This window comes from Pinus tabuliformis, chromosome 1_2 (genome assembly GCF_031772625.1).
Source record: "Pinus tabuliformis cultivar Carrire ecotype Pingquan chromosome 1_2, CPIR1, whole genome shotgun sequence".
Classification (NCBI taxonomy): Eukaryota; Viridiplantae; Streptophyta; class Pinopsida; order Pinales; family Pinaceae; genus Pinus; species Pinus tabuliformis.
In genome coordinates, this window is record NC_142298.1 from 412,804,306 (window position 1) to 412,822,651 (window position 18,346).

General features: G+C 38.6%; 1 protein-coding gene across 1 annotated transcript in view; it reads left to right on the forward strand.

Moving 5' to 3' along the window:
• Positions 1–18,346, forward strand: part of LOC149206093 (26S rRNA (cytosine-C(5))-methyltransferase NOP2B-like) — an 83,016-nt gene that overhangs the window by 16,937 nt on the left and 47,733 nt on the right. The window contains exon 9 of the mRNA XM_089395298.1: positions 8,769–8,821. Coding sequence (XP_089251424.1) covers positions 8,769–8,821 — 53 coding nt within the window. The remainder of the gene's footprint in view (positions 1–8,768; positions 8,822–18,346) is intronic.

Consider the following 18,346-nt stretch of genomic DNA (forward strand, 5'->3'; position numbering starts at 1 on the left):
AAGCAAAGGAGTAAATAAAGAGGGCATACAAGCATAGAGTGGCTAAGTATGGTCCCATTTGGAAAATCATTGATGAAAGATGGAACAATCAACTCCATCGCCCTATACATGCAGCTGGGTATTTTTTGAACCCAAAGTATCATTATAAAGCTCTGGAGGTAGGAGCTTTGGGTGGGGAGGTTAGAGATGGATTGATTGACTGCATTGATCGCATGATCCCATTGGAGAGTGATCAACTGGAGATACACCAACATGTCACTTGTTTCAACAAAGCCACAAGTACCTTTGGCAAGAACCTAGCAAAGATTGCAAGGGAAGCAGATGAGCTAGGTAAACAAAAATTTCAATTTTCAAATTCTTATTTTGTTAAATTGTTTATAATTTGAAAGTTGATTGTTGGATATAATTTGTTGAGCTAACTCTTTACACTACTATGTTTTTTGTAGCACAATGGTGGGAGGCTTTTGGTAGCCATTATCCTCAATTGCAGAAGTTTGAAATTCCTATTTTGAGTCAAACTTGTAGTGCTACTAGGTGCGAGCACAATTGGTCTGCCGTTGAGAGGATTCAAACGAAGAAGAGAAACCGTTTGGATAAAAAACGGTTAAATGATCTAGCCTATGTCCAACACAACCTCCGACTCAGACGCAACCAATTGCTGAACAAAAGACCTGATTTAGATCCCACTGTGTTGGAAGATATTGATCCAACATTAGATTGGTTAGTGGAGAGTCATCCAACAGAGTTTGATTCTGATGAGGATCTTGATTTGGATTTGCAGATGGAGGCATCACTTGAACATAATGTTTAGTTGAATGCAAATCCACTTGTACCAGCCTCAGGCTCAGCCCCAAGTCCTCCAGTTGTAGGCACTTCCTTTGCTCAGCCAAGACAAAAGCGCATATCTCGTCTATCTCAGTGTGCAGCTACTGCATAGCCTGCTAGTGCTACCATTTCTACAGTTGCAGTTGGAGATGATGATGAGGAGGAGCCATGGGTTTCCCTGTCTGACTCTGATTCAGAGTCTGAGCTAGATGATGTTGGCTCCTCTAGCAGTAGCTAGTAGTACTGGTGACTAGTGATGTTTTACAATTTACTTTTGTTGTAGAGGCCATTTAGAGCCTCCTTGGTTATGTGTTTTTGTTTTGATCTCTATATCATGTATGTATTGGACAGTGCACTGGGTGCCATTTTGATATAATGGATATATTCATGAGCCTACTTTGATCATATGTTGTCTTCTCTCTATATTCTAAAGCTTTGTGTTTGGAAACATGAATGAAAATCTTAATTATTATTATTATTTTTTTTTACCAAGTTTTGTTTATCTAATTATTTATTTATTTAATAAAAATGAATATTTAATGTATTTTTTACAACAACCGAGTCATTGAAATCAAACCGGCCGAGTCGATACCAAGTCGAAGTCGGAGTCGGAGCCGACCCTCGGCCGTTTCCGAACCGGAGTCGGAGTTTTAAAACACTGGTCATAAAAAACTGTTCATAGGGTTCATCGAATTTGAACCTTGAGGTTCAAAATTTGGTGATCCTAAAAAAAAATAAATAAATCAAATTTGTTCAGGTTTGCCAAAACCTCAATGCTGAATCTCAAGGCCGAACCTTAATGTCGAAAACCCACATTTTGTAACCTCTATTGCACACAATGATTCATTCCACTACACCATCGACAATCCTACACAACCTTCTCCAACTTACCTTGCTCAAGCCCCTTAGCCTTTAGAAATCTGTAGCTTGAAATGAAATCCTTTGTTTTGCTCAGATGACAACCGTGACAGGTTTGGGACTCAATTTAATGTAGTTTGGACATAAAATATCACAAGACTCATGACTCGAGTGACAAGGTCTGCTTGAATCCTCATGTTAAGTAGTATGCACTTTAGTCATAATACCATGTTTGTGTTGGACCTGTGAGAAGTACAATTGAACCAATTGAATTTGAATTGTAACCAAACATGTTGGGTTAAATGCTCACCTATTGGTCATTTGAACTTTGATTTTTTTTCCATTAAAAGAAAAACAAATTATTTTTAACTTTATTATTTATGTCGATATTTTGGTTTTCCTTTTAACAATGTTATTATAAGTAGGAAAACTTACATGTGATTCAACAAAAAATGTTAGTGACCAGGGCTCCCCAAAAGAGGTTGGTGTGAACATGGTTGGAATTATTTGCATGTGAACATCTTCTATGCAAAATCCATGATGATTTTATGTCAATTGGGTTTAGCTTGGTTGGTTGGGCGGAATAGTTGTTATTCTCCCAACCTAGGTTGAAATCTTGTAAGTTGACATGTTGACGCTTTGGAATAGAGTAACTTTGTTGCGCTCTTAAGTGAGTCTATATTGAGGGCTGGCCTAGTACCAACAAACTCTCTTTTGCCTTTGGGCTGAGAAGGAGGTTGACTTTCTTTCCTGAGTGGTATCCAGTGCCCAAAATTTTTACCTTGGAAATATATATATATATCTTGTTGATTTTTAGTAGCTTGGGAGGTACTCCAAGCCTTGAGGATTGAGGGTTTGGAGCAAAGAGCTCCACAAGTTCGGGTTTTGCACTCATCGATGTTTGGGCCAAAATCGTGACGAGATTTTGAGATGTGATGGATGGAAATGATAGAGGATGTTGAGACGAATCCAATGCATCATCGAGAATCATCGAATTCCAAGCTGTCAAAGTAGAGTTATGAATTTTTGAAGTTTACATGTAGGTTTGTGCACCATAATACAAGTCTACCTTGTTGCTGGAGAACCCAAGAGTGGGCTCGACATTGCACATGGGACATGTATAAAAAGAGGTGACTTAGACCTCATTGGAGACATATCCTAAGGGCAAATCATATCTAGTATACCTCCGAAATATCGCAGGATTGAGGCAGCCAAGTGAAGGGCTAGAAAGGACGAGTTTTGTGAAGCATCTTCCTGTTGGATATTGAGAGTTTCCTTGGAGAACAGACCACAAATTTCAGAGGCGTGTTGATGCTACAACAACATGTGTGGAGACTTGTTGGAAGGTCGAGAGGCCTAGTGAGTGTCGTCTCACCTAGCCGCAACTTCCAAGAAGAAACTACAGCCTAAACAGGGGGTGTCAACCCTTGTTCAATGACTCGAACTCCTTGCTGTAGAAAATCCGAGAATTGTAGGGTGTCTTGAGGTGGATCCTTAGGCCCTACAAAGGGTGACATGTGTTTGGACCAATGTTTTAAAAATCGGAATTGGCGGAACCGGTTGAACCGGGACTGGTTAGGTCTAAATGAATCGGTTTTAGAAAAATACATTAAATAATTAATTTTTAATGAAACAAAACTATTTTTAAGATTTAAAACCATGATTCCAAGCCAATAGAGACAAAATATGCAAATTTTGCTCATTTATATACCATGTAAGGGTGAATATATCGAAATGGCACCGAGTGCAATACAACAAAATAGTAAAATACACAAGCAATGAGGCTCTAAATGGCCTATAAAGTCCAAAAACAATGCTTCAAGCTATGAGGCCATTGGCCTACTACAAGTCTACAGTGTACACATGATCAATCATCAAGTTCATCACCACTACTAGACACAGGATCATCATCAGGAGCTACATAGACATCATCTGGTTCAAAGTCTGAGGATGCCTCAGCCTAATTTGCAACCTCAGTAGCAATGCCACCAATAACAATAGAAGTGGACCTAATGGAAGCACGAGTTTGTCGACCTGCACGACTAGTGCCTTCCATTGGTTCTTTGCCTTTCCTTGATGCCGCTACTGATCCTGGTTCTGATGCCGCCACAAAATCTGCTTCATCCCCCGCTAATGCCATGTTGATATCAAAATCAACATCAAACACAGGATCTTCAGTCTCCTCCACCCATTGTGATGTTGGATCAATATTGTCCAACACAGTGGGATCTAGATCAGATGTTTTGTTCATTATTTGGTTCCTCCTTAGTCAAAGGTTGTATTGCACGAAAACAAGATCATTTAACCGTTTTTGTTCCAAACGGTTTCTCTTCTTCGTGTGTATGCGCTCAAAAACAGACCAATTGCGCTCACAACCTGAAGCATTGCAAGTTTGATTGAGGACTCTAATTGCAAACCTTTGCAATTGAGGATACTGGCCACCAAATGAGTCCCACCAATGTGCTACAAAGAAAAAGACATTAATTAGTAACTTAGTTTATAATTGAATTGTAAAGAATGTAAACAATTTTAACTTGAAAAGAAAAACAAATTGGAAATTGGAATTGCTTACCTGGTTGATCCACATCTCTTGCCATCTTTGCCAAGTTTTTGCCAAAGGTACCACTTGCCATATTGAAAACAGTAAGTTGTCTATGTATTTCCAACTGGTCTGCATGGGTAGGGACCATGCGCTCCAAGCAGTCAATCAATCCAGCTCTGACCTCCCCATCCTGCAGATCTCCTAGCCGATCTTTATAATGATACCTTGGGTTCAAAAAAGACCTATCTGCATGTATAGGATGATGGAGTTGATTGTTCCATCTGTTATCAATAATCTCCCATATACGACCATATTTAGCTAACTTGTCCGTGTAAGCTGCCCGTATCTGCTCCTTTGCTTGATCCATAGCCTCATAAATGTAGCCCATGGCCAATTTTTCCCCATCCACCATCCTTAACACCTTAACAAGGGGCTTGGTAATTTTCCTCGAGATAATGTAAAAAATGGGTATCTCTTCTTCATCAAAATCGACTGGAATATCTTTGGATCTCTTGTAAGCTACATTCTCATCAAAGATTACATCCTTGCTTACTTCAATACAACGATTTGCTTTAATGTAGATTTTGTACGCCTTTGATGAAGCATTATAGCCAACGAAGATGCCTTTCATACTGGTAGGATCCAACTTCTTCCTCTTGTCCTTTGGAATATGTATATAAATAGGACATCCAAATATTCGAAGATGATCCACACTAGGCTTCTTTCCTGTAAATGCTTCTTCTGGAGTCATGTTGTTGAGAATCTTATGAGGACTTCGATTCTGCAAGTAGACAACTGTTACACATGCTTCTCCCCATAAGAATTGAGGGAGATCTTGATCATGTAGCATGGCCCTGACACATTCTTCAATTGTTCTGTTTTTTTCTTTCAGCCACATCGTTTGGTTAGGATATTAAGGAATAATTAGCTCCCTCATAATCCCTGTTTCCTTGCAAAATGCTATAAGCTCTTTGGAGGTATATTGTCCTCCATTGTTAGACCTTAGGGTTTTGATCTTTCTTTCAATTAGATTTTCTACTTCATTCTTGAACTCTTGAAACTTCTCGAATACCTCATCCTTGTTCTTGAGGAGGTATAACCATGTTTTCCTTGAGAAATCATCGATGAATTTCACATTATATCTATGTTGTTAAAAGCGCGAGCGGGATTAAATCGGCGCGGGGAACGAATAGGAAAAAATCGGAAAAATCGGGAAAAAATCGGAAAAAAGCGGGAAAAAATCGTTTGGTACAAAAATATTCATTTTTTTTCAATTTTTTTAATATCTAAACCATCTACAACATAAAATAAATACATTGACACATAAATATGATAAAAAAACTAATATATAAGATGTTTAATATCATTTCTAGCGCTAAAATCACACATAACATTGAATCATGTCTTGAATAGTAAGTCCTGACTCCTGAGTCCCAACTCAGCCTCAAAATATCAACAAAAAATATGATAATGTATCTCATCATGTCATGACTCATAATGTCATAGACAATAAAATGAAGTCTAATCCTATTGATTTCCTCTGCCCCTCTTGCGAGAAAATGCCACAGCTTTCCCTTTCCCTCTAGATGTAGATGTTGGTGCCTGTGCTGGTGGAGATGGCAGTGGAGTCTGATGTGCTCTAGAAGCTGAAGAACTAGAAGTAGGAGCTATAGGAGATAGACCACGTCCTCTACTGGTGGCAGGGGTAGCCCGAGCAGGTGGTGTCACCTGGAAACATTACGATCTCCCAATCCTGAAATCCTGAAAAACTGATAAGTCTGCTGGATTTTAAATGAAATCTAAAATTCTACTTTCTCCATATGAAATCCAATGAGGCTGGAACCACTCTCAAACATCCTGAGTCATTTCATGGTAATGTTAAAAATTTAAGTAAAAGGATGAAAATGAAGATTAAGGAGAATGTCACTTTTACTTTAAGAATTTAACATTACCATGAATAGCATATCCATACTAGGGCCTAGACTTTATCATTAAGCTGTCCCACTCAAAAATTATTTGTTTCTTTCAAAAAAAATTGCATGAAAAAACCCAAATGACCAAATGAAAAACCAAATTTTTTTTTATAAAATCGCGCTGTCCCAATCCCCCGCGATTTTTTCGTTAAAAATCGCGATTTTTTTCGAAAAAAACGCGATTTTTTGAAAAAAGCGCGATTTTTTCAATAAAAATCGGCAAAAAAAAAGGCGATTTTTTCGTATAAAAATCGCGATTAAATCGGCAAAAAATCGCGATTTTAACAACACTGCATTATATTGATGATCTTCAAGGGACTTTACTGCCATAGGACCACACACATCGGAGTATATGAGATCTAAGATTTCCTTTGATCTGGTATCACTTCTTGTAAAGGGTTTCTTTACATTCTTGCCTAGAGCACAATCCTTACAGATTCCTTCATGTTCTTCCTTCAATTCGGGGATGCCATTGACCATTTTGATTTAGACATAGCAAAACTTTATAGTGAATATGTCCATACCTTCTATGCCATAGTTCAGAAGGGTTCACATCTAAGTGTACTAGGGCTTGAGGGAGAGGAGTAAGTAGTCCATACAAAGTTATTTCACGAATCCTAATAACTTTTGCATGATCAATATTAGAGTCCTTTCCCCAAACCAAAACTCTGCCATCAACAAAGCTATTCTATCACCTTTATCTTCTGGACAAGAAATAAAAAGTAGATTTTTTTTCAAACTTGGAACATACAGAATATTATTGAGATGAATGCTCCCACTAGTCTTTAGCTCCAACGAGGTAGTTCCAATTCCCGTCACTGGATAGCTCTTCTTGTCTCCAAGTTTGACTGAATAAGAAGATGTTCCTTTTGATAGAGTCTGGAGTTGACTGCATTCACCTGTCATATGTCTGGAAGCTCCACTATCTATAACCCATACATTATCATCCTTGAAAGTGCCAGAGAGAGCGGAGAAGAAACTTCCATCCATCACTTCTTTTGCTAGCTTGGAGATGATCTTCAAGATGCTTTCTTTGATAGTTACAACAAGGTTCCCAAGAAACTTGAAACCCTTCTTCATAATCCTTGCCATTGAGAGAGTGCCAACTAAGATGTGATCTTCAGTCTCCTCCTTGCACCTTAGCTTTGATACCATGTTGGAAAATCAAGAATCTTGTATGTTAGGATTGACTTTTCTTTCTTCATAATTACTTGTGATATTAGTTGGCCTTTTATTACTTATTTTAGTTTTTGTTCATCAAGCAATTACCAAAACAATGAAGATCACAAAGAGACAAAGTACACAAGATATAGGCTCCAAGCCAGGGCAAAATCCCTCAAAGGGGAAAACCTAGAAATAATACTTTTCTTATATAATCTGTTCAAAATGAGAACTTCCAAGACCCAAAAACCAAAGTCCAGAATCCTCCCAAGCACGAAGTTAGCCCACCAGTGAGATCTCCTTCAAAGCAGCGTTAGAACTTCGACTTGTCAACTTCACTCTAGAATTTCGACCCTGCAGCTACACTTCAGAAACTCGGCCTTGCAACTTCGGCCCCCTGCAACTTGCAGCTTAGCAGAAACCCTAGCGATTTCACACATGTGGACAGAAAGAGATGTTTCTTCAAGAGACTTCTTCTTCTTCTTCTTCGTCCTTCCAGCTCTTCTCTCTTCTTTGCTATTGCAGATCGAACTTGTGATGAGATGGTGCTACAAATGATTTGAGCTCCTCTTATTTATAGCCTTCTTGAGGGGTTGAATAGCTCTCCTTGGGCCGACTTCATCTTGACTGGGTTGACTTGGTCTTGGAGGATAAAATGGCTTTCCTTTACTCAAAATAAATAATTTCTTTTGTTACAATGTGTCCAAATGAGACTATAATACATGACAAAAAAATCTTCTTTGATCAAGAAAGACCTAGAAAGACCTAGAAGCACGAAGAACATGCTTTTGACCTAAACTGGAGCATGAAACCCATGCTTTAAATAAAATAAAATATATTTTTCTTTCTTTATATACAAAATATACAATGTCATGATTACAAAGGTCATTATGAAGACCGAACCTAGCTACAATTTCGAACAGCTGGTACATGTATGCACCATCCTTCAAAACTTGAAAACTGGTAACATGTAGGCAAAGTTGCACTTAGTTTCCCGCAAAACCTTACATTTTCCTTGCCCTAAAAACAAAATATAGTAAACAAAATGCATGTGTGTTGTCTGGATGTTTTGTATGGGAAGAAAATAATGAATTTAACTTGAGGCTGAGATGTGCCGAAGAATGCAAGAACTGCAATAGTGTGATCAATTGTATATACTATAACATGCCTCTTTTATATTTAGTAAAGACGTTTTGATTTACAAAACAAAAAACTTGCTTGTTTTCGTCCTTTTTAATTTCTTTCTTCAAGATGAATTAGATAGGAAGCCCTTACCACAAAATCTTTTCTGTTAATTTGAGGTCTACGTTCAAATGTCTTTGTGAATTGAAAGTGGAAGCTGTGAGGTAATTTTATTTTATTTTATACCATCGCATTCTAATTTGACAACTACATATTGTCATGATCAGTGCTGCACCTGGAGGCAAAACAACTTACATTGCTGCTCTTATGAAGAACACAGGTAAGGGTTTCAGTGCTATCATGGTCCCATCTATCATTTTAGCTTTTATTTTCATCAGTATGTATGAATCCTGCAACAAACCACATATTTTGGTAACTAGGTGTGACATGGTATCTAGAGTGAGCAATGTTTATAAATTATACTTGAAAGAATTCTCATGTGTACTTGAATCAACTGTTTAGCATCACAAATTTTTCCTATGTTACTTGTGACGTATTTTCCTTGTTTAGAAATGATGTGCATTTTCATCTTGTTGCATTCCTTGTTGATTAACACATCAATGTTGCAGAAGCCATGCGCTATACGTCAATGTGAAATTGTGCTGATTTTCTCACTTAGACTGAAATGCGGGCTTCTTATATACAGAGTGAACTTGCTGTTGGATACACACACATAAGTTATTTTCAAGATCTGTTTCCTGTACCTTTTTGTATTATAAACATAGCTCTTCTATCTGATCATGAATACATTTTCACAATATATTTGAGTAATGTCCCAGTCAAGTATTCTCATTCATAGTGGATTCCTGAATAACTTATAAGTCAGGGTCATTGTGAATGTGTGGGTGGGATGTCAAAGTCTTCATTTCAAGTGTTCAAGATGTTTTCATGTATTTTAGTTTAAATGACATTTCACTAAACACATACTTCTTTAACTTCCTTTTATCTACTTTCTTTGCTAGTATGAATTCAATATTGGAAGATGGAATGCCATCCAAGAAGATTCTGGGTGATGATTCTTCCACAAAGCTATGTAGCAGGAAACACCTGCCCAGGCTGTGTACCAGTACTGGAAACACAGAAACCAGTACAAAACAACTTGCAAACGTTGGTAGCCGTATTGTATGGCATTTCCTGATTTGGAAACTTTGTGTGGTACAGCATAAAAACACTTAATAACTAATGAAAACATTTAATCACTTCACAAACTTAATTAACTGAATTTTAGAGTCTTTTGGAAAAAGCAAAATTTAAAATTCTCTAGAGATCAAAATAGCCTATTTAATTTTTAATAAGAAAGCACTTTGTTCACTCATTCCTTGCACTTTCTTGAGCAAAAAGAGCTTCCTACAGCTGCAGCAAGCATTTTGCTTGTGTTTTGGAGGATTGGGAGCAAGCTTCGATGCATTTCTAGCAAGAGGACAATTGTAGGCAGCAAGAAGGAGGGTGTGGGGAATGTTGTTAAGCTTTGTTTAATGGGGAATGATGTTAAGCTTTTTAGGATGGATAGATAAACCCAACTTCATGAATGAATTGTGAATTGATTGGACTCTGGAGCTTTAAAGTTTAGCCAACTAATCCATTGGGACTATTTGTTGACATTATTTCATGGAATTTTTGTTTCTGTTTTGGTCATTTGTGCATTACTCTAACTTCTTCACCATTTAGTATGGGATATTTTTGTGAGCATAGTGTGCAGTTTTGGAGGTGGCAGTGTTTTTGTCTTCTCAAGGGAGCATTACTGTAGTTTGTCTTGTTTTGGAGATAGAAGGGTTTCAAGTTTCTCTAGTGGGCATTACTGTACCTTGTCTTGATCAAAGTATTTGCTGTTAACATTTTTCTTTTGGTACCTATCAATGAAGGGGGGATTTTGATGTAATATGATGTGGTCCTTCAAGTCGAGTTTAAGGGAGGATGATGGAGCCTTGTAGTTTGCTAGTAAACCCAACTTGTTGGAATTGATAAGTGTTAGAGTCTTAAAATCACTGATGCTACCAGACCAAAAATCTCAACCATAAACTACTTTGCACAGTGGAAATATAAAGCAGTAAATCACATATGCACAAATATACACTGTTTTAACAAAATTGTACAATATGTACAATCACCAATCTTTGTTATATTAAACCAAATTCTGAATAATACGACAGTCTATGGTATACAAGATACAATGACAACCATCGCTACAGCTTCTATTTCGTATCTTGTCCTGCCAGTCCTTCGCTTCCATACTGCTCACTAGTAGTGCCTTAGTCCATCAAGGCTACTACACATTGAGACTCTAGGAGGGCTGCCACCTAACACTGCTGCATATCACTTCTGCTGCATGTACACGGGCTCATCAATCTGCTCTCTAGGTTGGCCAATTCCCGAACTTCAATCTGTCTTCTGGTAGCTTCTTTCATCCATCAAGAGCCACTCATAAAGCTGCAAACTTCACCCAATCTTCAGCTATCTTTGTCACTTCAAGACTGCTAGTCTAGGGCTATTTTGGACATCCACACGCTGCCCTCCAACAGTCCAAAGATGCCCAATCCACTCACTGCAAGATCTGCTCCTAAGAAAGGCTTCTAACTCTCCACGTCAGCCCTTCTAATTGGCTCCCACAGGCTGCAATAATTCTGTCCACACTAGGACACGATCCAACATCAAATCAATACAAACTCCTCATCAAAACATACCTTGTGTTAGGTCTGTTCACCGCTGTTTGAATCTTCTCCTGGTTAGGGCATCTGTCACTAGGTAACAGCCCTACCAGACTTGACAAGACAGTCAACTGTTGAATGCGGCCTCCCTTCCTCACTTTGCTGTCATATTTACTGTGGGATAGGGCTCAAACCAAGGTTGCACGAAACGGGGAAACGGGTACGAGTTTCCGAAACGGGAAGCGATACGAAACGCGACCTCCCCAAATTTTGGAAACGGGGAAACGCGAATATATATATATATATATATATATATATTAGGACATTTAAGAAATATGTGCAATCATAAAGCATATATGATACATTCTAATTTATTACATTATGATAACTATAAGTATCTAAATTTACATCACGTTTACTCATGAATAATCACATAATGAAAATAGAAATATCCAAAATCAGCCACGAGAAATTTCTAATTTTTTGTCTCGTGCTTGATTGGGAGTCTCCTCCTACATGGTCGAATGACCTTAGTGCTCTTGATTAAATACAAGTTTCATACCCTAGTACCCTACATTCTCTTGATTATTGGGAGTCTCCCCTGCATAGAGGGCTTTGTTCTCTCGATTAAATACAAGTTCCATACCCTAGTACATGATAAAATCCAATGGAAACACTGCAATCCCCCCAATCCTGAAATCTTGAAAAACAGAAAGTCTGCTGGATTTTGAGTGAGATCTAAAATTCTACTTTCTCCATATGAAATCCAATGAGGGCGAAACCACTCTCAAACATCCTAAGTCATTTCATGGTAATATTAAAAATTTAAGTAAAATGATGAAAATGAAAAATAAAGGAGAATATCACTTTTACTTTAAGAATTTAACATTACCATGAACTGCATATCAACACTAGGGCAAAAATTAATTTTTATAACTTTAGACAGGCATCTGGAAGCAACTAGAAGTCACTAGGCTAACGTAAGAATAGATTAAAAAAAAAAAATTAAAAAAAACACAAGTAAATGCTGAAACGTGGGTCGTATGGCCCTGAAACGCGTTTCAGGCCGTACTGGCCACGTTTCAGTTTCGTGAAACGTGGCAGTACGGCCTGAAACGCATTTCAGGGCCGTACCAAATGTGTTTCAGCGTTTCTTCTCGTTTCCGTACGGAAACGCCCTCCTACCCCACGTTTCCTGCAACATAGGCTCAAACTAACCCCTCCAACAAGCCCATAAATGATCCTTGTTCTCTCTGTGGTGGGCTGCGAACACTACAGCACCCTTGGCCTTCTTGAATAGGGAAGTTCAGGCCTATGGCCTACCACTTTGACAGCTAGTGATGCGGCCTAACAAGGGGAGAAAACTCTCCTCAAACCACACTCAAAACAGTCCTCCACTCCACTCTGAAATGCGGCCTCCCTTCAGCGACTAATGTTGGACCTGCAACGAAGAAAACTAGCCCAAACAACCCTAAATTCTCCACTCCTTATTCGCCTTTAACTACATCCAGTTCAGAGATGAATTGATGATGACTTGATGCTCTTGGATGCTAAAATGAATCTCATTCACCCTTTATTTATAGCCAATAAAGGGGCTCCAACGAATAGATGAAGAGACACATCTATTGGACTAATTTACATCAAGCCTACATGACTTGAAAACCAATAATTAATTGTCAACTTCAAAAATTCATTTCTCCACTTCTACAATTCGGAATTCGACGATTCTTGAAGCGTTGGATTCTCCTTTCCACCCTCTATCATCTCATGCCATCTCATGTAGAAATGTGCCTCTGGAATTGCCCCAAACGCGATTGGGTGCAAAACCCCATACTTGGGTTCCAAGATCACAAGTGATCCTTGTGGCACTTTTCCATCCAATCTTCGAACCGTAGGGCTTGGTGTACCTCCCAAGCTACACAAATCAACACTCCCTCTTAGCGAGGGAGGTACTTCCAAGACTAGGAAGTACGTCGTCATCGTCATCACTGCTTGCAACACTTGCCCACTCCTGGTGCTCACAATCGCAACAATCCCTATACGATGAACTACGCCCTTCTTAGAAGTGTCGCTGTACTGCTGGAAGCACGTTGCTTCTTCTTATTATCCTGTAACATTTTCCACTCTCTCCATGATTCCTTCTTGGCAGTTGTAGGAGCACTCTTGTTCCAGGAGCACTCTTGTTCCTCACTGACCAGACGCTCTTCTTGGACTACAGAGTCTCCCTTTGAATCTGCAAGCTCCCTCTCGAATTCGACTCCCTTTGAGTCTTTGGAACCTGGACCTTCTTGGGAAGGTGTACCTTTTTCGCGGGAACCTGTACCTAGTCCTCTGAAGCCTGCACCTACACCTACTCCTGCTTCTCTGGAACCTGCACAGGCTCCATTTGCTTCTTTCTTGATCCTCAGGCTTGCGTCAACTTGTTGAGACCATGCTCTCTAACTCCGAGTACAATCCCATTGGACTTAGAGCCTCTGGGCTTGAGTCTTGCCTTCCCATCCTGGAACAAGACCTCAAACCCCTTCTTCTCGATCATCAAGACAAAAATCATGCTATATCTGAGTCTTGGTACAAACAATACATCTTGGACCCGCATCACACGTCCTGTCTCCATTCTGAATGGCACAACACCTGATCCTCGGATCTCCAACTGACTCTTGTCGCCCAACACCATGTGCAACTTTGAGTCCCATTTAGCTAGAGTCTCAAAAACTTCTTTTGACCCTATCATATGCTTTGTCGCACCATTGTCCACGTACCATCCATCCTCATTGAGACATCATAGCAAAGTCCTCTTCTTCCAATCTCTTGGAGAGATCATCTATCTAAGCTAAAGTGGCAACACCGACGACCTGCTTTCCTTTCTTCTTCTCATCATTTCCCTTCTTCTTCATTGGACATCTTGACGAATAATGACCCATCTCGCCACAGTTGAAACACTTGACTTTACTCAAGTCCTTCTTTTGCTTACCCTTCATCATCTGAAGCCTTCTTCTTCGGATGAAGATCCTTGTCTCGCAACTCTTCTTGAATGAAGTCATCCCACAACCTATCCCAGTCTAGCAGCTTCTCCCTGGCAACGATCCCTTTGATGAAGGGCTTCCAATCCTCGGTGAACCCTTTCAAGGCAATCCTTACCATATCTCCATCTGAGGTAGACACACCGATGGCAGCAAGCTCATCTTTGACCTGAGACAATCTCGTTAGATACGAGGTCACGCTTTCACCCTTTATCATCTTGGTGGACTTCAACTTATCCTCCAATACCAGTACTTGGTTCTCGTTCTTATTCTGGAACAAATTTTGAAGAGCCATCCACATCTCATGTGCATTGTTCTTCCCAGACAAATGAGGTATTAGGGCATCCTTCACACCATCTAGGATGATCAATCTCGCCCTCACATCCAAATCTTCATATATTTCCAGCTCCTTAGGGTTGGTTGGCTTCTTGATCTCTTTCTCGGCGAACTCCCAGAGCCTGTTGACCTGCAAGACCAACTTGATCCTTTCCTTCCAAGGACTATAGTTGGAAAACCCCTCCAACCTGTCCTCATACCGGAGACCTACTTGCAACTTCAACATTGTAGTGAGCCCTTCACTTACAATGTGACCAACTCCCTCTCACGTTGTACTTCACTGTGCACAACTCTGATTTACTTACTTCCAAAGTAGCTCAGACATGCTCCAATACCATGTTGAATTTCCACGACCTTGGGTCTAGGTTAGAGTCTTAAAATCACTGATGCTACCAAACCAAGAATCTCAAACATAAACTACTTTGCACATCAGAAATATAAAGCAGTAAATCACATATGCACAAACATACATAGTTTTTAACAAAATTGTACAATATGTACAATCACCAATCTTCGTTATATTAAACCAAATTCTGAATAATACAACAGTCTATGATATACAAGATACAATGACAACCATCACTGTAGCTTCTATGTCGTATCTTGTCCTGCCGGTCTTTCGCTTCCACACTGCTTACTAGTAGTGCCTTAGTCCATCAAGGCTACTACACATCGAGACTCTAGGAGGGATGCCACCTAACACTGCTGCATATCACTTCTACTGCATGTACACAGGCTCATCAATCTGCTCTCTAGGCTGGCCAATTCCCGAGCTTCAATCTGCCTTCTAGTAGCCTCTTTCGTCCATCAAAGAGCTACTCATAAGGCTGTAAACTTCACCCAATCTTCAGCTATCTTCGTCACTTCAAGACTGCTAGTCTAGGGCTACTTTAGACATCCACACGCTGCCCTCCAACGGTCCAAAGCTACGTTACCGGATCCGCTGGGGGCATTGGGTGATACCTCGGATCCCCGAATCCGAAACGGGTACGGGTACGGATACGGTGGGATCCGTACGATCACTAAACAAAATGTTCATCACGCAGTTCAGTTGGGTTTTTTTTTTTAACATATATATGATATACGTTAACATATATTAATATAAGTTTGTAACAGTTGGGTTTTTTTTTTAACATATATGATATACGTTAACATATATTAATATAAGTTTATAACATATATGCGGTAGGTTTTATTTCTGTTTTATTTTAATTTTTTTTAACATATGTGATATACGTTATACGTTATCACATAACACTTAGTCCAGCGTGCTCAAAAAACATAATCACTAAAGTGTGGGTTAAATATTAAATTTTTTTTTTATAAATAAAAATTAAATATGGTAGGCCCGTGGGCCGTAAACTATATAGTATATTAATATAATTTGTAAGTTATAAATAAAATTTAAAAAATATTTTAGGTTTATAACTTTATTTTTATAATTTTATTTTAATAATTACAATTTATATCAATTATCAATTATTTAATATGTGTATTGTTTTTTTATTAATATTTAAATTTTATATGTTTATTAGTTTTTAAAATTTTAAATTATGTATATATATAATATTAATAATTTAATTATTTATTTATTTAAATTTAAATTTTAAAATTATTTATTATAAAATAATAATTTAGAGTTTTATATATATATATATATATATTTTTTAATTTTATTCTAATTATTTTAGTTCTAATGTTGTGATTCATGAATGGTTTTGATTTTAAACATCAAATGTATTTTTAAAATTTTTTAAAAATATTATTATATATTTTTGTACTCGCCGTATCCGGATCCTGGCTTTTCAAAAATCCAATGGATCCGTATCCGTATCCGGATCCGTATCCGTATCCTGGTAACTTAGGTCCAAAGATGTCCAATCCACTAACTGCAAGATATGCTCCTAAGAAAGGCTTCTAACTCTCCATGCTAGCGCTTCTAATTGGCTCCCACAAGCTGCAATAATTCTGTCCACACTAGGACACAATCCAACATCAAATCAATACAAACTCCTCATCAAAACATCCCTTGTTATAGGTCTGTTCACTGCTGTTCGAATCTTCTCCTGGTTAGGGCATCTGTCACTAGATAACAGCCCTACCAGACTTGACAAGACAGTCAACTATTGAATGCGGCCTCCCTTCCTCACTTTGCTGTCACATTTGCTGTGGGATAGGGCTCAAACTAACCCTCCAACAAGCCTAGAAATGATCCCTGTTCTCTCTGTGGTGGGCTGTGAACACTACAGCACGCTCGGCCCTCTTGAACAGGGCATTTCAGGCCTGCGGCCTACCCAAACTTTGACAGCTAGTGCTGCGGCCTAGCAAGGGGAGAAAACTCTCCTCAAACCACTCTCAAAACAGTCCTCCACTCCACTCTGAAATGCGGCCTCCCTTCAGCAACTAATCTCGGACCTGCAATGAAGAAAACTAGCCCAAACAGCCCTAAATTCTCCACGCCTTATCCTTCTATAACTGCGGCCAGTTCAGAGATGAATTGATGATGACTTGATGCTCTTGGATGCTAAAATGAATCTCATTCATCCTTTATTTATAGCCAATAAAAGGGCTCCAATGAATAGGTGAAGAGACACATCTATTGGACTAATTTACTTCAAGCTCACATGACTTGAAAACCAATAATTAATTGTCAACTTCAAAAATTCATTTCTCCACTTCTACAACTTGGAATTCGACGATTCTCGAAGCGTTGGATTCTCCTTTCCACCCTCTATCATCTCATGCCATCACATGTAGAAATGTGCCTCTGGAATTGCCCCAAACACGATTGGGTGCAAAACCCCATACTTGGGTTCCAAGCCCACAAGTGACCCTTGTGGCGCTTTGCCCTCCAATCCACGAACCCTAGGGCTTGGAGTACCTCCCAAGCTACACAAATCAACAATAAGTCGACTGGGTGCTTTTGAGTTGATTAGGTCCACTTTGGGTAGACGTAAGTTGTAACCTGACTATGCAGGTGTATTGGGTCACTTTATGTGGGAAGTTACAGGATTTGGATCCATATTTTGGGCTAATGGGTTCATACTTAAGCTTACATATGAGAATCTTTGCTTGATTTGAATAAAAGCATCATGCAAGATATAAATTAGCTTTGTGAGCTTATGTTGTGATTATATCATGTTCCTAATGATTATTAGGGTATCAAGGATATCTTGTTGTTGTGTTCTTGGCTCTTTTTATGTGTCTATGCTAAGTTATGGTTAAGTTATGTCTGAGTTATATATCAAGTGTGAAACTCTAGCATTTGCTAGATTGGCTGCTTAACAGAAATTTTTTTTATGGAGCTGAGAATTTACTATTATATCACAGAGATGTGAGCTGTCTATACTATATAGAGTTGACACAACACGGTTTCAAATATTGTGAGTTTTGAGGGTTGAAATTGCAGAAGTCAAACCTTTGGTTGTGGAGATTAAAAATATAATATAGAATATTATGGATTTGGGACACTTTTCCTCATTCAAAACACAGAATGTAAAGCCAATCACACTTCTATGTAATGTAATATGTAAAGAAATAAATAATGTATGGTTATATGTACTAAACTGACTTGCTTCATATCTTGCACACGTTAGTGCTTTTTGAAGTTTTGATTCTGAGAAGAATTTAAAAATGCCACCTATTACGTACTATTTATCCCCAGAAAGCTACCACCATAGACTATATGCAGTTTGAGCTATACTTTTAAAGGTTCCTAAAGATAGTATGATATATAATCTTTATCTTAGTGATATGGTGTGGTTTATGTTATTTGGAATCATAACTTGGTAACAACAGACTTTT